Source organism: Schistocerca piceifrons, chromosome 2 (assembly GCF_021461385.2).
Source record: "Schistocerca piceifrons isolate TAMUIC-IGC-003096 chromosome 2, iqSchPice1.1, whole genome shotgun sequence".
NCBI classification, from domain to species: domain Eukaryota; kingdom Metazoa; phylum Arthropoda; class Insecta; order Orthoptera; family Acrididae; genus Schistocerca; species Schistocerca piceifrons.
This window is the reverse complement of record NC_060139.1, coordinates 33,804,743-33,826,707: the sequence shown is the minus strand read 5'-3', so window position 1 is coordinate 33,826,707 and position 21,965 is coordinate 33,804,743. Positions and strand designations below refer to the sequence as shown.

The window sequence follows — 21,965 nt, the reverse complement described above, 5'->3', positions numbered from 1 at the left end:
CAGTCCTGCTCATTCTCCATCTCTTGGGCGAGGACACCTTCCTGGGTGTGTTTTCCACCATGCACTATGCAGTGTTGATTTCTGCATCAACGATGACCGTGGACTTCTTTGCACCTGATACCCAGCATGGTAGCCAGTCCGTTGTGGTGGGGCCGCCATGTACCCTGTTGGTTGTAGCCCCCTGACCACACAGGGGTCGCTCTGCTGATGCCTGCGCCGTTAACTCTACATGTATGCCAAGGGGTAAATGCCCGTTGCCCTGGGGCATTGGGACTCCCGGCAATGGCCATCCTACCAGGTGGCCTTTGCTGCGGCTGGGTGGCGCTCGTGGGAAGGGCCGCTGGTCGGAGTGGGTGGCATCAGGGCGAATGACACGCAATGAAGTGTAGTCCATCATCTCTTACTGGTGGTGAAACACCAGCAGTCCCAAGCGATCATGAGCTCAATTCAACACACAGAAGTATGACCCCAAATTGTTCCCCTCTCTGGCCACACCATGGGAGGAACGTCAGGCTAAGGATGGCAGCGGATCTTATTCGCCCCAGTACCTTGTATGTTCGAGAGTTGATCGGAAATCTTTCATGACGACGAAGCCTCAGTTTTTTGTTGAGCATTTAGAGGACAAGTTTGGGGACTACTGATAAATTGGAAGTTTCTGAATCTTGTAACAAACAAAATATTCAGGAATTTACACAAGTTCAGGGTAAATATGAACAATAGAGACCAAAACATGGACTGAGAGATGTTAACAGGGGATAGGAGGATAGTGAGATGTGAATGATAGGGAAGTGTGAAGCAACATGAGTAGTGCCGATGGCGAGGAAGTTAAGTGTCACAGTGTGATGTGCAAGTGACCGTGACCATGGACAAATGTATAAATAACATTTAACTTAATTTTAATTTAGTTTAATACTAAATGCATTAGTAACTTAAATTGTGCAATGCACTCGCATACCACTGTATACCAATACCACTGATGATTAAATGTGTGATATTGTGAGCACAGACCAACATCGTTTTGCCTGTATGGACTCCCATCAGTCACCAGTTTTAAATATAAAATTGAGCCATTAGCCCCTAGATAGTTTTACGCATTATAGCACCCATTAAAGCAAGTTTCACCTATTAGCACAGGGGGAAATTACCTATTGTTACGAATCGTTATTAGAAGAGCTTCTCCATTTTGGCTATGGGGAGAACAGCATAATTTTGCCCATGTGAAGAAGTCTTGTGACTTTTCACTGCTGTGTGTTGCAGCTTTTGAATAATGAGTTGTAGGTAAAAAGGATGTGTTAAGTCAACATGCTGGCAGTGTGAGATGAAGGCTGTATTCTTTGTAAGAAATAATGATTATGAAGTACATAAGAGATTAATTTATGTTGACTGTATTGCCTTATATATACTGTTCATAATAATTACTACCAGAATCGTCAAAAGTAATTCTATATATCGTTTCATTATATCTTACACCATTAACTGAATAAAACCGAACTAACTTGGTTGTGGTTGTCAGCTCGTTGTTCTTTCATTTAATTGTACTGCAATAGAGTTGGTGTAAAATGTGATCCACATTAAAAAATTTCTTGGAAAATAACAAATAATTTCCAAGTATATTGCGTAACTCATCTCATAAGATTATGTAGCACTGAAATTATTACTTGCATGAAACAATTTCTAGGACAATAGCCCAAATCAAGGGGAAGAAGAGGACCCAGAGCTTGCTCGTTACCTGAACCGAGCTTATTGGGAAAAGCGACAGAATGAAGACTCATCTGGTCCATCTACCAGTGCAAGCTCTGAACGCAGCAGTCCACGCCCTGGACAGCAGCCTTCTGCACCAAGTCCTAGGATAGTAAGTCATCAGACTTAATGTTTGTCTAAGAGTACATCTCGGGCAGATATAGGAAACTTTAAACCTTCTGAATAGAAAATATTCCTTCGATTATTGTATGGAAATATAAATTTCATCTAGAAATTATTCTGCATATTTCATTACTGTTGCAGTTATGTTACAAATTCTTTGCTGTATGCAATGTAGCAGCTGTACCCAGGTAAATTAAGTTTTTTATGCAATTTTGTTGCTGCTATCACAACACCATTGTTTGCCAGCATCAGCTTTATATGTGTATGATTTATAACTTCTTTAAAATCCAAAAGTTTTATCAATAAGCAGCTTGTGACAAATTTGTTCTTTTGAAATTATCAGTTCTAACAATTCTTTTCATCACTATTAGAATAGTTGTATTTTGAGCTTTACAATTTATTTCTTGGGATGTGGTGGAATCGTTAATGAAAGTGGTGGAATCTTTAATAAATAAACAGGTAATCTCAGTTATTACTAGAGAGCAGCTTATTGGGATATGTAATAAATTTTGTGGACAACAACTGTTTTTTGTCCAGATAGTGAGTATCTTGCTGTTGCTTTAGTTTAGTGCAGCTGGTGTGAATATCTGTGCACACCCATCCAGCTATGCCTCTTATATATTAAACATTTTTCATCCATTCTTGTTTAAATGTTCTATGTTCTAAGATGGCATTATGATGGCTGTATCTTCAGTATCATGTGTTACATGTCTGCAAGTAATTCCTGAACAGAGTGGTTATAATTAAACCTTTGTTACTTGAGGTCTTTAGAAAAACAAGTTATCTTAGGACAGTGAATCTTTGTGGAAAGATTTGTAAGAACACGCAGAAGAGAAATAATGAATAAACAATTGGAAGAAAAATATTTTGATTTTCGCCTGAGAAGGTAACATTCAATTGTTGGCAGCACTTTTTTAACGGTGTACCATGGCAGTTGTCCTGACACAGGTCATGCACTGCTTGAAAGATGCTCATTGCATCCAGCATTCTCAGCTATGCCAACAGTAAATTCTTGAACAATGTGTGGCATAATTGGCTATTCGCCTTGCCCAGGAGCAATTCCCAAATCACTAGTTAATTCCAAGTTCCAAATCATGTCTTTCAACCACAGTGTGGAAAAAGAACCTCTCCATATTCCTTCAGTGCATCAATACTCACAAAAAGAAGCCGCACTATTGCTGTTGTTTCGATACAGCAGCTTTGCGAGTAAAATCTTGCTCACCTTGTCCAGACCCATGTTGACAGGCTGCAACAATGCACACTGATGCTTTATTTCAACCCAACATCACCAGTTCTCATACCTAATGGCAAGTCATGGCACTAACACTACTATCAGTGGAAACCTGTAGTGCACAGTCTGTACCACATTCCTATAAAATTGGGTAACCAGCAGTAATTAGTTCACTGTCTACATTGGCCCCCAAAAGTTGTTGTAACCACCTTATACGTGGGTTGCCACTAACAGTTCTGCGCTTCAAAAATTTGTGCGGAATTTGACTCAACTTTTCCACTAATTTTTCTTATCATCATCATCATCATCATCATCTCTCTTGTCACTTTCGTTATTCCTTCGTTCCTTCCTCCGTCTGACCCTTTGTATCAACTTGAGTTTTAATTGATTGATATTTTTCTTTAATTCTTTTCCATCGTTATTCATGCTTCTGGGTAGTTCAGATCTAACACATTGAGCATTAGTGCTGTGTGTGTGTGTGTGTGTGTGTGTGTGTGTGTGTGTGTGTGTGTGTGTGTGTGGTTCCCCCCCCCCCCCCCCCCCCCCCCCCCCCCCAGTGAGTGTGGCGGCTTTGTCTATTTATGTTTCTTCTTTAATTTTATGCCATCATTTTGTATGTTTCAGCAACAGAAACAGGAAAATGGTGAACCGGATTCTCAAATTGAGGAATTTGTGGGTGCTCTAAAAAGTCAAGTGGAAATATTTGTGAACCGTATGAAATCAAACTCAAGTCGTGGGCGTAGCATTGCTAATGACAGCTCCGTGCAAACACTTTTTATGAATATTACAGCTATGCATTCTCAACTTCTTCGATATATTCAACAACAAGATGACAGCAGAGGTAAGTTACTGACGTACGACAATATCTTTGTTACACACTGAACTGAGGTGCCATCAGTCATGCTAAAGATGCAGATCCCCCCCCCTTCCTCACATATGACATAAATGGATTTTATTATTATTATGTTCTATTTATAAGTAAAAGCTATATTGTGTGAAAAGAGCATAGAACAAATATCTCTGTTCATGATACAGTATCATTCAGTTTTGATGACCAGAATGCTAATGGCTTATAAATGTAACAAATTATAACATTTATTAGGCATCAGACACACAGCCAACAGTCTCACAGTTCCAGAATGAGATTTTCACTCTGCAGCAGAGTGTGTGCTGATATGAAACTTCCTGGCAGATTAAAACTGTGTGCCGGACCGAGACTCTAACTCGGGACCTTTGCCTTTCGCGGGCAAGTGTTCTACCACTGAGCTACCCAAGCACACTCCGCTGCAGAGTGAAAATCTCATTCTGGAAACATACCCCAGGCTGTGGCTAAGCCATGTCTCCGTAATATCCTTTCTTTCAGGAGTGCTAGTTCTGCAAGGTTCGCAAGAGAGCTTCTATAAAGTTTGGAAGGTAGGACACGAGGTACTGGCAGAAGTAAAGTTGTGAGGATGGGGCGTGAGTCGTGCTTGGGTAGCTCAGTTGGTGGAGCACTTGCCCGCGAAAGGCAAAGATCCGGAGTTCGGGTCTCGGTCCGGCACACAGTTTTAATCTGCCAGGAAGTTTCAAACTCACAGTTCATCCAGTCAAATCCTTACAAGCTACATGAGCACCAAGACGTGTATTTTTCTGTAGTTACTTAACAAGTTTTTTGATTGAAATACTTGTGATCCCTCTTTGTGGCTTCTTCTACAGTCCTTGACATGGACTTGTAATGTATAGTGATTGTATTCAGCCATCTGCACCTATAAATATATTAGCAATTTGGCTTTCAAATTTACTATATATTAATGGTTCACAATGACTGTTTAGTCTTTGAGTGTAATTTTGCAAGGGTGCCATGTTGTGCTTGCAATTACAATTAAAAAATTGGCCTACTGGTCATTACATTTGTTATATTTAACATGAGTTTTGGCCCAACATTTATTTATTATGACCTTCTATTGCACTGATACACTATTCGGTTGTGACGTATTTTTGGGGAAAATATGCTCGTTCTTCTTTTTGAGGAATTTTAATGAGAGTGGGCATTGGTTTATGCATCATTGCTTAGCCACCAAAATCTCAGGGACAGGACATAGATCCATATGGAAAAACCTTTAATATTTATTTAAGCTGTACTTCAATAAGGTATCTATCTATTGAGATTAAACTGTTGTTAGCAGGCAACTTCTAAGCCACTTGTGGGAGGACGACGGTTCAATCCCGCGTCCAGCCATCCTGATTTAGGTTTTCCGTGATTTCCCTAAATTGTTCCAGGCAAATGCTGGGATGGTTCCTCTGAAAGGGCACGGCCGACTTCCTTCCCCGTCCTTCCCTAATCCGATGAGACCATTGACCTCGCTGTTTGGTCTCTTCCCCCAAATCAATCCAATCTAAGCCACTTGAGCACCCCAGGAGCACGTACCTTACCCATGCAAAAGACCAAACAGGGTGGCACAGTGGTTAGCACACTGGAGTCGCATTTGTGAGGACGATGGTTCAAACCTGCGCCTGGCCAACCTGATTTAGATTTTCCATGATTTCCCTAAATCACTTCAGGCAAATGCCCTTTGAAATGGCATGGCCAGTTTCCTTCTCCATCCTTCCCTCATCCGATGGGACTGATGACCTCGCTGTTTGGTGCCCTCCCTCAAATCAATCAACTACTCCTGCAAGAAGTCTTCTGGCTGTATGGATATTTATTTCCGTAGCGTATTGTGGAACCATTTTAAAAACGCACTTGGAAAGCTAGTCCTCCAAAAAAAATAAAAGTGTAGTTACAACAAAGTTACACGAGTACAACAAGATAAAGGAATGATTAAATATGTGTACTGTACAAAAGAGAGAGAATCCATTTGAAATTGTGTGCCCATCAATATCCATAAAGATGTGAAAAATACTGTGGGGAGTTTGAAATCTATCACTAGGTTGTGCAATGACACCTTACTGATACAAACAGCTACGCATTGTCAGAAGACTGCACTTTTGCAAGACAAGGATCTAAGTCAGTATCCCGTAAGAGAACAAAAACACAACAGTCTTAAATACAGCAAGCACTTCAAGCTGAAGAGATGTATTGGTTATAGATACAGCAGAATCACAGAAGCAATGAGGAGTGAAAGGAGGCACAGAAGTAAAGAATGTAACAACAAAACATTGGTGAATTACAAAAACTACTGCCTTAACATCAGTTTCACAACTACTTTCCAAATACGTCAAAGGTGAATTTATCCCTCCAAAACTAAAACCTTATGTTCAAAATCCAGCATGATGTTTCAGATGTCAGACATGGCCACAATAAAATATCAGTAACAGTAAGGCAACTTACAGAGCATGTGGGGAATAAGCTATAAAACTGGCTCTTGTTGCTCTCCAGAAATGCGCACAAATTGCTCAGATGCTCACTCTATTTAGGGTAGTAATTGTTTTGCATACATCGAACAGTACAAGATCCAAGAAATGAAAATAACAAAGCAAATTCCATAGGCCAGACCTAAGAAGTATATAAGGGTCTGCAGCAGCCTGCTTTTGTGGTGTCATTTGCATTAAGCTTCATGGAAAACATTAATAAAACTAAGCATCTCTTTGCAAGCAGAGGTAATAATAGATGGTCCAATAAACAGCTTTACTTGTAAGAGAATTTGCACCAATACACAGGACAGTAATATGCAGCTCCTTCCAAACCAACATTTGAACAAATGGCTAACATTTTATAGAAAGTATTGTCAAATAGTCTGATACACAGAGAAAAAAAACCACTCTTCCTTCCTAAGCCAAATTCCCACAATAGTAAACAGAAGATACCAAGAAAGATAACATCACTGCCAGAGAAGGCAGCTGTAACACCATCAGGCAGATGATTGCAATGATCCACGTGACTTCATTACAGAACTTGAATATGTCTCTCCACTTAAAACCTTTCACCCAATATAAATGTAGAAAAATGGAGAACAATCTCCAATCAGTGGCAGAATTATTATGATGTATTGTGAACAGGTTCTTAAGTCATTTGGTGGAAATAAAGTTTTTGACTGAGGGTAAACAAATTTTTAAATGTTCACAAGACATTTATTTTGAACCATATGACACCCTTTTCTTAAACATTATGACCTGCATGGAGACAGATCCAAGGGAGGATAGCACTGTTTGTCGTCATCTCATTCTCACAATCAACAATAAAACATCAGTACCAGAAATGAATATCTCTCTCACTAAATATTGCTCCCCCCCGGGGGCTCACCGCTCTTTGGTGGATTCGTGCTTGGCTACCACGGGGCCCCTTCCTTGCGGAACACATCTGGGGCGTTTTTGGGAATGTTCCGCATTGTCTGTAGCTGATATAAGAACAGTCTCACCACTGTTTTTTGTTCCTTTTTCTTCCATTTTTCCCTTCTCCTATTCTTCCTCTGCTTCGGCATTTGCTACCAGTGTCATTTTTTCAGCCCCACTCGAATGTCTTGTTGACACTCAGCCAAATGTATAACCTGTGGTTGAGATATGCATGAGGGCGATTGTTCTCCTTCTCCCCACTGTATCAACTGCCATGGCGACTATGCCGCCGCCCCTCGAGATTGTCATGTGTATCTCAATGAGCGGGCTGCCCAGCAGGTCTGGGTATACCCGGTCACTCGCAAGTTATTGGCTAGTTGCAAACCCTGTGTTCTACTGTCTGGCACTTACAGTACTGTTGTTGCTACATCTCACTCCATGAAGGACATGGCCACACAGATTCAGCTCTGAGGTTATAAAATCACCCAGTATCATGGTAGCATCGCCATCTCTTCATCCAGCTGTGCAACAAGCCATCAGACTCTCGTCTCGGGGTGAAGTCACCAGTTACACAACCGGCAGGCCAGAAAGGACAGAAGAAATACTCCCGTGAAGACTTCCTACATCCCTTCAGCCAACCAATACCTGAGTCTTCCTCTGCTAACCGGAAAGGTTCAAAAAAGTCTGACAAAGGCAAATGGTCTTCTCCTTCGCCAACTCGAAGATACTCTTAGACAGTGTCGCCACCCTCACCTAGCCGGTCTGTATTGCCAGTGCACGCCACCAACCATTTTTCTGCGTTGGAAAACAGAAGAAAGCCAACACTTCTGTAGACCTCATGGAGCAGGATCCTCCTGTCTCTGTGCCCTGTGGCAGTGAGTATTCGTACGCTGGCTCTCGGCAGCTTCCAAGGTGACATCCCTTCATTTTTTTCCCCATCATGACTCTCCTCCAATGGAATGTTTGTGGCCTTAAATCCAACAAAGAGGATTTATGGCTGCTTTTAGAATTGCATCGTCCACTTGTTCTCTGCCTTCAGGAAACAAAATTGCGTCCTAACGACCACTTTGAGCTTTTGCATTTCTTCCCTGTCCATTTTGACCTTCCCCTCAAGGTCGGCATTCCATCTCATGGGGGAGTCGTGCTGCTCATGTGGTATGATGATCATAGTCAACCTATCTCCCAGACTACCTGGCTTCAAGCTGTTGCAGTTCAGCTTTTCCTTCCTCGCTTGACCTTTTTTCTTTGTACTGTTTACATTCCAGGGCAGACTTCCTCCAGCTTACTGGGCAGCTCCCTTACCGCTTTCTGCTGCTCAGTGACTTTAATGTGCACCATCTCCTTTGGGGTTCTCCCAGAACCTGTTGGAGAGATGGCCTCCTGGCTTACCTCAGTCAGCTTAACCTCATCTGCCTTAGCATGGGAGTACCCACGTTCCTTTCAGACTCCACACACATCTATTCCCATTTCGACCTATCCTTGCACACTGCCCAACTTGCCCATCGTCTCCAATGGTCTGTTCTTTCCGACACATACTCGAGTGACTATATCCCGAATGTGCTACCTGCTTGCCGTCTCCTACCCCCACCTGTGTGCACACCCAAATGGCAGCTTACCAAGGCCAACTGGAGGCTTTACTCCTCCCTCCATGGTGCCCTTTGACGAACAAGATTTCCCCAGTCGTGATTACCAGGTGGAATATCTTACAAACATTAACCTTACTGCTGCAGAACGTTCCATTTTGTCGCACATCCTCTTTACCACACCGTGTCCTGGTCCCTTGGTGAATGCAATTTTCATGCAGGGACATGCTCACAGCATTTCTAACCAGCAGCCGATGATTGCAAACTGTATTTATTGTAAGCAGATGGTTGCACAGTGTCGTCGCATTCTTCGGGATAGCAAAAAAGCTAGTTGGATTTCATTTACTAGTTCGTTCTAACAGTTCCACTCACTCTTCCATTGTGTGGACCAACTTCTGACGGCTCTCTGGGACTGAGATCCATTCCCCAATTTCTGGTCTGACAGTAGCAGATGATACCATCGTGGAACCAACTGCTATCTCCAACACCTTGGTCCGCCATTTTGCGGAGATTTCGAGCTCCTCCCACTGTCGCTCTTCCTTCCTTCATTGGAAATGAACAGAGGAGGCTTGGGCGATACCCTTCTCTTCTCAGAATCGTGTGTGCTACAATGCTGCCTTTCTTACGATAGAGCTAGATCAAGTTCTCACCTCATCCCGATCCTCTGACCCATGGCCAGATGCTGTTCACATTCAGATGTTGCAGCACATTTCTCTTGTGGGAAATCACTTACTGTTTCATTTGTACAACCGCATCTGGGCAGAGGGCATGTTTCCCAAATGCTGGTGTGAAGCCACTGTCATAGCCATACCTAAGCCCAGTTAGGACAGACACCTTCCTTCTAGCTACTGCCTCATTTCTCTCACCAGCTGTGTTTGCAAGGTGATGGAACATAGGATTCATGCCCGACAGGTATTGTGGCTCGAGTCTTGCCATTTACTAACCACTGCACTTCGTGGACTTCGAGCACGGCGTTCTGCAGTTGACATCTCGTCACTTTGTCCACCCATGGCATGAATGGTTTTCTGCAGAAATCCCAGACTGTGGCCATGTTTTTCGATTTGGAGAAAGCCTGTGACTTTTGCCGGAGGACTGGTAGCCTCCGTATTCTCTATATGTGGAGCTTCCGTGGCTGCCTGCTCCATTTCCTTCAGGAAAATTTAAAAGACCGAGTTTTCAAGGTACAAGTGGGTTGTGCCTTGTCGGGCACCTTTATCTAGGAAAACAATGTGCCTCAGGGTTCTGTCCAGAGCATCATCCTCTTTGCTTTCGCAAGTAACCCTATAATGGCCTGTGTCCCGCTGGGCATCTCTGACTCCCTTTTTGTTGACAATTTCGCCATCCATTGCAGTTCTCCACAGACTTATCTCATTTAGCAGTGTCTTCAGCTTTGTCTCGATCATATTTACTCATGGAACATCGACAAAGGCTTTTGTTTTTCCACCAACAAAACCGTTTTATGAATTTCTGGCGGCGCAATCGGTTTCTTTCACCATCATTACATGTTGGGCCAGTCTGGGTACTATTTTATATGCATATGCGTATATGTGCACGTGTGTTGCATGTGTATTTGTCCTCTAGCTTGATAAAGGTTTTATTCTGAATGCTAGCAAGTTTTCTTTCTTTTTTGTGCGAACTTGTCGATGACTCAACACTTTTGATTTTTGGTGAGTGGCTTCCTTCACTCCTAAAATATTTACATTCTACCAGAACTTACCTGCTGTAACTAAACTGCACTTATCAGCTATATGAGCAGGTGGCTGAAATCAGAACATGTCATGGAAACAGAGCAACAGCAGATGCTTACAGAAGTGTCATGAAATCTCGGAACTAATTCATCATTGACCATGAAACTGAATGATTAACCCCCTCGGACTTCGCAGTTCAGACCTGGGTACATTCTTGTCCCCAATAGTGAACCTAACTTTGGTACAGAAAGGGGTGAAATAGATAGTTATGAAACTATGACAATTTATCTCATGAAATAAAATTTCTACAACATGGTAGAAACAATTTCAAGTGCAGATTAAAGTTTTTTCTCTGTGGCAACACACTTTCTATGCCGTAGATGAGTTGTTGAACTAAAATAAGCAGTAAATAATAGATCTGTAAATTGTCAGGATATAGCCATATAAGTATCTTTTTATTGTCTCTGTAGTCTTTTGTTCAGTTGATACATTTCACATTGTAACATTCATTATGAACATGACCTACTGACTAAGTAACAAACTATGATAACTTTTGGCACATGATGATAGCCATTTTTACATGAAATGTTCCATAATTTGATAATATGAACTGGGCTATAGCATTATCAGGGTATTATGAGCCAGATAAATCATAATTGCTATTTTTTCTCAATGTGTTAGTCAAAATTTCTTTCACTAAGCATCTGTTTTTCCTGTCAGTGTATTACGAAGGACTTCAGGACAAGCTAGCACAAGTGAAAGATGCAAGAGCCGCTCTTGATGCATTGCGGGAAGAACACAGAGAGAAGCTGAGAAGGCAAGCAGAAGAAGCAGAGCGTATTAGACAACTCCAGATGGCTCACAAACTTGAAATAATGCGCAAGAAGAAACAAGAATATTTGCAGGTTTGTTTTATACTAAATTTTATTTGAATCGAGCAACAACATTATGGAAGTATAGGGTCATTTGTGGTTGTTGTTGTTGTTGTTGTTGTTGTTGTTGTTGACTTTATTTTCATAGGACTTACAGATCATGGAAGTTACATAATGCAGAATAAAAATACAAATGTAGAGATGCTGTTTAGAGATCCCTTACATGCTTTCCATACTCATCTGCCTTCAGCTCACAAGCTGGACAGGCCTGTTGAGGTGTCTTCCATCAGCAGTTGCAAGGATGGCTGTGTGAGACCCCATTCTGCTGTCTTTCAGCTTCTGTACTCTTGGCTTTTTCAACGTGTGACATAGAACAACTCCTCTTTTCATGAGGACATCGACACTGACTTGGATCCTCATTCCCACACATTTTATCATGCCAAAACCTAGGAAATGCATAAAGGATAGAAATGTTCTGAAGCTCTGGGATGTGAAAGATAATTCAAGAGGACTTTACACAAATTTCAAGGAACTAAATGGCAGAATTTCTTCTTTTGCAATATACAATGCTTGCTCTCAGCTAAGTTGTTTAAGCATTGCTACTTTCATCTTACTTCCAGTTATTATTGTAATGTATCAGCTTATTGTAAGTATACTAGCTCTTAGAGCAATATTTGAGAAAGAGGTAGGAGAGTAATTGTTAAATTACATAACTAGCACAAAGTTGACCTCTGGCAAGGATGTTTAATATTAAGATTTGTCAATTGTTGACATCTGTTCATTTGATTTGATTAGTGCAGTTGGATGAAACCAACTGTGGTCTTATCCCACTGTAGCCTGCACTAAGTTTATTGTGTGGCTTTGCTCCCTGTGATTACAGAAAAACCAATCAGTACCCGTAAGAAGTAATAGGAGACCCTTTAGTAGCTCTTTATTAGACATGCTTTGTTCAGGACTTGATGGCTCAAATATTCCATCTTTTGTCCTCCAATGTTTTGCATTGGACGATTAGGTGATATGTGGTTTCATTCTCTTTACCACATAGTCTACACCGGGCTTGTTCCTCTACATCAATAAGGGTTTCTTAAAGTTCCCATGACCAGTCATAAGCCCTATCATGAGTTAATCTGTCATGTCCAAGCCCAGGATTATGAAAATTCTTGTGAAAAACAGCTTCCGCATCAATAGCATGCCACGGATTTTGTTTTTGGATCATAGTCCAGTATCTGCATGCTGCCTCCCCATCCATCTACATAGTTCTGATTTGTCTATCACCTTAGTGATCATTAGGACAGGTTCTGGTCCAAAAATTGGAGTCTTCACACCTGTTCAGGCCAGCCTATCAGCATGTTCCTTGCCACTAATTCCCAAATGACCAGGTACCCACACCAGCTTTACCATGTTGCTTTGCCCTCTCACACAATGGCTTCATAGCAGTCTCCAATGGTCCTTGATTTCATTGCAAGGGCTATTGGAGATTTCAGAACTGCTTGGCTGTTTGAATAAATGCAGATGCTACGACCTTCATAGCACCTACACAAATTCTGCTCCATACATACCCCGACAGCAGGTATTTTTCCTAGCATACCATTGCCTGCTTCCCTAGAGAGATTGCACACTCTAGACTAGGTTGTACCTTGTATACCCCAACTCCAGCACATTTGTCTGTTTACAGTCTGTCAGTAAATCATACTGTCTCCCACATGCTGTCTTGGGGTTCATTATTCCACTGCTCCCTACTTCCAGTTGTTATGTTGAAAGTTTTATTGAAGCAGCTGAAAGTTATTGTACAAATAGCCAACATTTTTTCCAACCATTCTTATATTTACTACATTCCCAATTTTGCTGTGGGATTTTGGATGTCCTAAAGGTATTCAGATATTTCCTGTTTTTAACCTGTATATTGCTGTTACTGCCTCCACTGTAACCCATAGATGTAATGGCAGCATGTCCAGCAGTCTCCACCACAGCCATAAATAAGTGTGTTGCCAATTCCACAAGTTATGCCTAAGCAGGTCAGTCTCTGCATATTGCGAACCCCCTTAGCAGCCACTATCTGTTCTACTTTATTCTGCCATATTGTTGTTTTTTGGTAATAAGTGGTGTATATCCAGTATGTATTGCTGGAGTTTCGACCCCAGTTTTTACCACACGCTGTTTTAGTGCTCAAAAGAGCTCTTTTTGCCTTGAAACATACATTCTTTATGTAAGAGGTCCATGACAGTTTTGTGTCCTGGATTACACCTAGACAATCTACTACCCCGTCTACTGGCAGAGTTTTCTTGAGAAGCTTGAGATTCCAGTATGTGTACTGGATATGCTTCCTCATGAATGGTACCGCAGTTTTCTTGGGACTGACCCTTAGATATTATTTTGTGCAACAGTTTTGCACATTGTTCAGTGAACATTGTGCCATTATTGTAACAGTTACAAAACTTTCCAAGTGTTACTATGACTAAACCATCTGGATATCCTTGATAAAAATAGCCTGTAGTATTTAGTTCTACAATGAATTCGTTCACCACAAGATTCCGCAGTAGTGTGGACGAAACCCCTCCTCGCAGACACCCCCTTGTGGTGTTGATCATCACTTTCTCGTTCATCGTGGTGGCTTCTGCCTTTCTTCCGTTTAGCATGGACTTAATCTACCTGCATATGGCAGTTTCAGCACCATGCTCTTCTGCAGATATAACCATGGATTCGAATGTTGTATCTTAATAACCCCCTCAATACCCAGGACGATACCAAGAACAAATTTCCTGAAAGTGTAGAGCTTTTTTTTACCTTCCCAACAAGTGAGTGAAGTGCTGTTTCACATATTTGCGTACTTGGTCTGCGCATTGGTTTACATGTAGAGGAACTTCAGTTAAGCTCTTTTCTCTAACACACACATTAACTAGTTTTTATAATGCATTTAGAAGAAAGGAAGATAGACTGATTGGTCTCACATCCTTTGCCTTCGTATGATCAGTTCTTGCTGGCTCCGGAATGAAGGCAATGCTCACTGTCCTCCAAGCATTAGCAGTTATTCCTGCTGCTAGGCTGACCACCTAAACAGTCTACATAGAAATGTAATTAATATCTCTTCTTGCATGTTGCAGTAGAGCTGGAAAGATTCCATTTGGGGCGGATGACTTGAATGGTTGAAACTCCACTATCCTCTAGATTCTTTTGAAATCAACACATTCTCTGGCAGATTTCCAGTTTTTCCATGTTGATTAACTATAATCCAGTCCCTCTCAGGGGACTGACTCTTGGTCTGTGTTATGTGCCACAGTGTATTGAGGAAAGTGAGTTATGAAGAACACTTCCAGTGTCCTAGCTCAAGCAGCTGTACCTTCCACTTCCTCATAGAATACCTTTCAGTATCATTGCTCATATTTAGTTTTAATTGTTGCCATCTGTTAGCGATGCTACAATTAAAACTAAATGTGAGAAATGGTTTTGAAAGAACCGATTGTGTGTCTAATTTGAAATGCAAGTGAGGAACACAATATTTAGTGTTACACGCTTAGGAAGTCAAATAAATTTGTTCATTTTACATTAGCAGTCTATTGCAGGAAACTATAGCTAGTTAGTGATCATTGATGATGCAATCCAAGACTTGCTTGTTGACCCGGAGTATGAAGCTGACATCATAGCATGTGAAGACTTTACAAACTCTTTGAAGTAGGTGATTCTGAAGGCAAAATACAGTGCTGAGGGCAGATATTTAGGTGGCACAGCAGACAGGTTAGGATGCATTCTGATGATTATACACATTGATGTAATTACAGTGTTAGACTGCCACTGATCAAATAGATATATTTTCTGATGACATTGAGTATTGGAATCTTTTCTGGGAACAATTCAGTTCCTCTGTCTACACATACCCAAACTTGTTAACTATAAATAAATCTGTATGTCTTTGAGGGTATCTGGAGGGGGAATCCAAGAATTTGTTGCAAGCCATTGCTGTAGCTGCAGTTGATTATAAGCAAACCAAGGAAATTTTATGTGGGTGTTATGGTGATAGAAATAGAATTATGCTGGTGCTTCTTAAGTAACTGGAAGGTGTCACACCTGTAACATCTGATACCCCAAAATCTCTAAACATTTTTGAAAGCAGTAAGCACATTTAATTTTTGCAAGCACTAGGCTTAAGACCAAGTCTTAGATCCAAAGATACCTCACACTTCCCCAGAAGGCATATGTTGTCACTGGATAATCCACATAAAGAGGGAACAATTTTCAGAGGGGAACATCCTTAAATTAATATATAAAGCCCTGTCGGTGCAAAAGATCATTGGGAAACTTGCAGACCAACTAACATTGCACTGTACAGAGCGGCCCTCAAATTTCTAAGTTATGACATACAGAACACAGATCCATATTGTAGGTAGAAGCCTACTGTGTGTTTTGCGAACAGTGTGGTCACTGTATGCAAGAGTGTGAGAAGGTGAAGGGTGTTTATGACCACCTCAAAATTTTGAGATCCATCAGTAGGTACCTTTTTTCCCTCAATGAGGGTCATTCAGGGAAAGACTGTAGAAAGGAGGTCTCTTTTGAGAGAGCCAGAGAGAGAGAGAGAGAGAGAGAGAGAGAGAGAGAGAGAGAGAGAGAGAGAATCACAAATCAGTTTGCAGCAATTCAGAATTGCCTACTTCATTGGCTACTCCTGCTGAACGAAATTCAGTCAGCAATGTGAATACTGTTTGTTAAGTACTAACTCAGGTCCAGACAGCCGGTGTTTCAGTAACAGACCTACAGGTGTAAGTAGACTTACAACTTGTGTTTTAGGTGGTAGCAGCCAATCTAGTTTCATTAGCAGATCATTAGACAACAATATAAAGCTAGAAGTTGTTGCGAATCATCCACTGGCATGCCTTTGAATCTTCATTCTTTGCAGCAGACTTAGCGTCAGCTGGTCTGCCTGATGTTGAGAAGCACATGGAACAATACTCACTTTACAGTTACCACATTAGAGAGTTTTCAGTCCTTTTCAAGACATCTGTCAGTACCTCAAGAGTTCAAAAAGCAATACATAAGAAAATTGTGAGGGCCTGCTAAAAAGTAATGCCTCTGAATTTTTTTTATTCTATCAGTTGAGGTATTACATGCATGCGTATTAGTCGGTCAACTTTCCCACTTCAGTGATGCAAGTTGCAATCCTCTGCCACTAGAGGGCTCCAAATTGTGACTTGCAACATTGTGGGGTGTAACATAACTTTGTTGGTGTTTGAGAAACAGCATGCTATAATAGTTTCTAATCGCAGAAAACATGCCTTCAGTTGAGATCCATAGAAGAATGAAAAATTTGTCCAGTGATGATTATATTGACATCAGTATTGTGTGACATTGGGTTGTGCATGCAAATAATAAAGGAAATGGTGGTGCTAACCTCAAAGTGTGTGATAGAGCTCAGAGTTGCCTGCGTATGGCAGCTGACAATACCAACTGAATTGGGTTCCAAAACTTAAAATCACCATGGAGGACTTCACTTTGATAGTGATGAAGCAGTGCAAGCAGAGATGACATTGTGGCTCTGTCAACAAACGGTTCTATAGTGACAGTGGTCTCTCATTGGGAGAAATGTATTTCTCACCAAGGTGAGTTGAGAAATATGTAGACATGAAGAATAAAGATGTAGAATGTCAATAAAATTTATTTTATTTAAAAATCTGTAAGTTTTCACACACAAAAATCAGGAGGCATTACTTGTCAGCACACCCTCGTACAGCTGGTTGAGCCTACCGAAGGAGAGCTACTAATTGTAGCAGGTCACTACTGGAAAAATTGTAAGGACACAGTATCATATGAGAGTATCTCCATAAAGAGGACCAGTAGATACACATTTGAGTGTTTATTTTCCAGCAAAGAAAGGGTGCAGTATACTTGTGATCCTCTTTTGGCCACTGACAGAGCTGGTGTGAAAACCAAAGCAGCTAATGCCACTACATGTGTGTTGCATGTAAGGTTTGATGCATTTTTCCTCTTGGCAGGTGATCTGCAGGCTTGTCTTGTGTGGACAGTCCCTCCACTGAGATGGCGAAGTATACTTGTTAATTTCTGTGATCCGGTTGTGTACTTGCATACAAAAGTTTTTGAAGTACTGGTCTTTGGCTTGACGTGACTTGTGCTGGACTGCTGTTGAAATCGCTCATCAATATTTTATAAAGTTTTAATCTTAAGTTACTTATTTAAAGTTTATTTGTGTTAATATTTACTGTAAAAGTAACTTACTAGTGGATTTTCCTTAATCTCGGTCTTTCTTCATTTGTTACTGCCTTGAGTGGTCTGTTATTCGTGAGTGTGCTTACGTCGTTCAGCCACCTCATGCCTCAGTAGTGTGTTTACATTTTGCAGCGCGCAATTGCAGCTGTAGCAGCTATAAAGCCAAGTACTGACAAACTTATTTGTGCACTGTTATACAGTTACTAAATTTAATAGTTTTCAGAGGTGTTTCGTGCTGTTAGTGGCGAAATAATGATTTAATAAACTTTTGTACTCAAACAAATGTCACATGTAATTAAAAATTATGTAGGAAAGTTAATCTAACAGCAATAGAGAGTTTTTTAAACCTTGTCAAGGAACAAGAGTGGCTGGATGTTTATAGTGCTGATAACATAGATGATAAATATAATGCTTTCCTTAACACATTTCTCATGCTCTTAGAGTGTTGCTTCCCATTAGAATGTTATAAATTGGGTACTAGCAGTAATAGGTAGCTCGAGTGGCTGACTAGTGGGATAAGGATATCATGTAGAACAAAGTGCGAATTACATCAAAATGTTAGAAGTAGTCACAATCAAGCTACAGTAGCCCATTACAAACAGTATTGTAAGATGCTTAAAAATGTCATTCGGAAGGCAAAGAGTATGTGGTGTGCAAATAGAATAGCTAATTTACAGGATAAAATTAAAACCCATATGATCAGTTGTGAAGGAAGTGTCTGGTCAGCAGCACAAGGTTGACGATATAAAGTCAGTTCGTAGTAAAAATATTTCTGTTACTGATAAATCAGATATATGTCCAGTATTTAACAATCATTTTCTGAGCATTGCTAGTGAATTAAATAAAAATTTAGTTTCTACAGGGAATCGTATAACTTTCTTGGTAAATGCCTTTCCGAGATTGACGTCTTAAATACTCCTCTGTAGTACAGACAAGTGGGAGATTGAGTCAGTAATTGAATCACTGAAGACTAAGGACTCTCATGGATATGATAGTGTCGAGCAGAATATTTAAGTACTGTGTTGCACATGTTATCCATATTTGTAATTTTTAGTTTAGGAATGGTCGGTTTCCCGAATGATTTAAGTACTCAGAAGTATAAAAAGGGAGAAAGGGATAATGCAGACAATTTTAGACCTATTTCTATGCCATCAGTGTTAGCTAAAGTTATTGAAAAGGTTGTGTATGTAAGGATAATTGATCATTTTATATCACACGATTTGCTATCAAATGTACAGTTCAGCTTTAGAAGTCATTTAACAATTGAAAAAGCTTTATTCTCTTTTCTCTGTGAGGTACTGGATAGGTTAAACAAAAGGTTTCAAATGCTAGGCATATTTTCTGATTAAACTAAGGCCTTTGATTGTTGCGGTATATTGATAATTTTTACTTATGGACTGTCTGACAGCAACTGAATAAAACACAATTTTAGTGCCATACGCGTTTCACCTTTATTTTCTGCAAGGCATCATCAGTGACTTGGAATATGTACATATGATAGCTATTTAATTTACATTTTTGTCTCTGTGCCTATAGGTTATAAACTGTTCTGGTGGTTGGTATTTCCTATTAAGTAGTAATGTTTTGAACTGTACTTACAGGTTGCGCAGACAATTTCTGACATATTACGCTCCTGTTGCATTTTTGGTGTTCTTCTTCTCCTTATGAATGCCAATTTGCAGTTTTTCCCCCACATTCCACAGAACTATGAACTGAACGCTTGTTTGAATGCAATGTTTTGGTTTCTGTTGCCGATTATCAAATGTTTTTGCCAAAGATCGAATGTTATTGCCAAACTTTCGAGTGTAATTATTGAAGTATCTGTGGTGTGTGTGTGTATGTGTGTGTGTGTGTGTGTGTGTGTGTGTGTGTGTGTGTGTGTGTGTGTCTCCAGATGGTGTGGGGAAGAGTTTTTTTGTTTTATGTTATCATTTCCTTTATTAAGTGTAGTAGGGAGCCTGTGCTGATATGTGTTTGTTCATTTATCACATGTTTGTTTTCTGCTATGGCTTTCTGGATGTGGAAGTTTTCTTGCGTTTGTATAAGATGTTTGTCATGGTTGCTTATTCTCATTATTTTCATTTCTTGTTCCATGTTTGTAGGATGATGGTTATGGTGTTTTAAATGCTATGCAAATGTGGAATGGTTTGTTTCATACTTCCAACATCTGATACGTTCTTTGTATCTTGTTTCAAAACTCCTGCATGTCATGCGTATGCATACTGCATCACAACTTTGACATTCAAGTTTATATTTTCCTGATTGTTGGAATTTCTCCCTCTTGGTAGCTGGCTGGCTTAGGTGTGATTGGAGAGTTTGCCCAGGCTTATATGCTATTTTGAAGCCCTGTATCTTTAGGATGTTTGCAACTCTGTGTGTTAGTTTATGTGTGTAGGTCATGGTGTACCATCTGGTTCTTTTCTGTGTGGTGTTGTCATTGCGTGTGTTTGTTGAGTGTGTTTGTAAGTTTTCAGCTTGTGAGTTCTTTTGTATTCTGGAAATGTTGTTTTTGTTTTGTATTTGTTTTTATTTTTTGATTGAGCCTGTGTACCACATGTGTGTCATATCCGTTGTTCCTAGCTGTTTATATGATTGTGCTCATTTCTTGTTCATAGTTTCTCTTGCTGAGTGGGATTCTGTTTAATCTATGTTATCATGTGTCTTAGTGCTGCAAGTTTCTGGCTGTGAGGGTGGTTGGATGTGGAATGTATTAATGTGTCTGTGGCTGTTGGTTTTCTAAAGATGTTAAATGTATGTTTGTCATTTTCTTTTTTTATTGTAATGTCAAGAAAATTTGATTTTCTTTTTCAAGTGTGAATTTTATGTTCTGATGAGCTTTGTTTATTTCTGAATGGAGTTCATATATTTTTTCACTTGGCTCATCTACCAGACAGATAGTGTCATCCACGTATCTGTACCAATATATGATTTTGGAACTTTCATTAGTGGTTATCTTTTCAAATATCTGATTTTCTAGGTGACTGATGAAAATGTTTGCTAGTGTTCCTGATATTGGGGATCCCATGGGCAGTCCATCGCTTTGTAGATAATATTCTTTCTCAAACTGAAAGTAGTTTTGTTCAGTTGTCAGTCTGAGCATATGTAATGTATTGCGAATACATAGAAAGAAACATAGAAAGAAGGATCCTTTATTGTATGATTATATGATAGCGGAACAAACACTGGTAGCAGTTACTTCTGTAAAATATCCGGGAGTATGCGCGCGGAACGATTTGAAGTGGAATGATCATATAAAATTAATTGTTGGTAAGGCGGGTACCAGGTTGAGATTCATTGGGAGAGTGCTTAGAAAATGTAGTCCATCAACAAAGGAGGTGGCTTACAAAACACTCGTTCGACCTATACTTGAGTATTGCTCATCAGTGTGGGATCCGTACCAGATCGGGTTGACGGAGGAGATGGAGAAGATCCAAAGAAGAGCGGCGCATTTCATCACAGGATTATTTGGTAACCGTGATAGCGTTACGGAGATGTTTAACAAACTCAAGTGGCAGACTCTGCAAGAGAGGCGCTCTGCATCGCGGTGTAGCTTGCTCGCCAGGTTTCGAGAGGGTGCGTTTCTGGATGAGGTATCGAATATATTGCTTCCCCCTACTTATACCTCCCGAGGAGATCACGAATGTAAAATTAGAGAGATTAGAGCGCGCACGGAGGCCTTCAGACAGTCGTTCTTCCCGCGAACCATACGCGACTGGAACAGGAAAGGGAGGTAATGCATCTGTGGTGAGGTTGCTGTGGGATGAGAGATTTTGTTCTATGATTTCTATTGTTTCTGTGATAGGGATGGAGGTATACATATTTTCTATATCGAATGAAATCAGTGATGCTGTGTGTGATACGTGTATGTTCTGTATGTTTTCTATTAGGTTTCCTGTGTTCATCACTGTTCTGTTGTTTTCTACTTTATAGTGTTTTGTAACTAACTTTTGGAGGTGTTTGGCTATGTGGTATGTTGGGGCTTTGTTGAAGTTGATAACAGCTTTCATAGGCATTCCGTCTTTATGTACTTTCGGTTGACTGCGGAGTGTTGGTGCTTGTGTGGTGCTTGTGTATTATTTGATGGCAATAGTAGATTTCCCAACTAGGGTTACTGTTAACAGTAAAAGTCTGACAGATAATATATTTATAGGTAAGTCTAAATGCAATGAGATCACTGTACATCCAATCCTTGGCCTTTCTGATCATGGTGGTCAATTGCTTAGGCTCAATTACATCAGTGTGTGCAACAGTTCCGAGCATTCTT

General features: G+C 40.4%; 1 protein-coding gene across 1 annotated transcript in view; it reads left to right on the top strand.

The window, feature by feature from the left end:
- Window positions 1-21,965, top strand: part of LOC124776384 (hepatocyte growth factor-regulated tyrosine kinase substrate) — a 110,047-nt gene that overhangs the window by 74,887 nt on the left and 13,195 nt on the right. Inside the window, exons 10-12 of the mRNA XM_047251353.1 lie at window positions 1,679-1,852; window positions 3,719-3,935; window positions 11,337-11,521. Of these exons, the coding sequence (XP_047107309.1) occupies window positions 1,679-1,852; window positions 3,719-3,935; window positions 11,337-11,521 (576 nt within the window). The remainder of the gene's footprint in view (window positions 1-1,678; window positions 1,853-3,718; window positions 3,936-11,336; window positions 11,522-21,965) is intronic.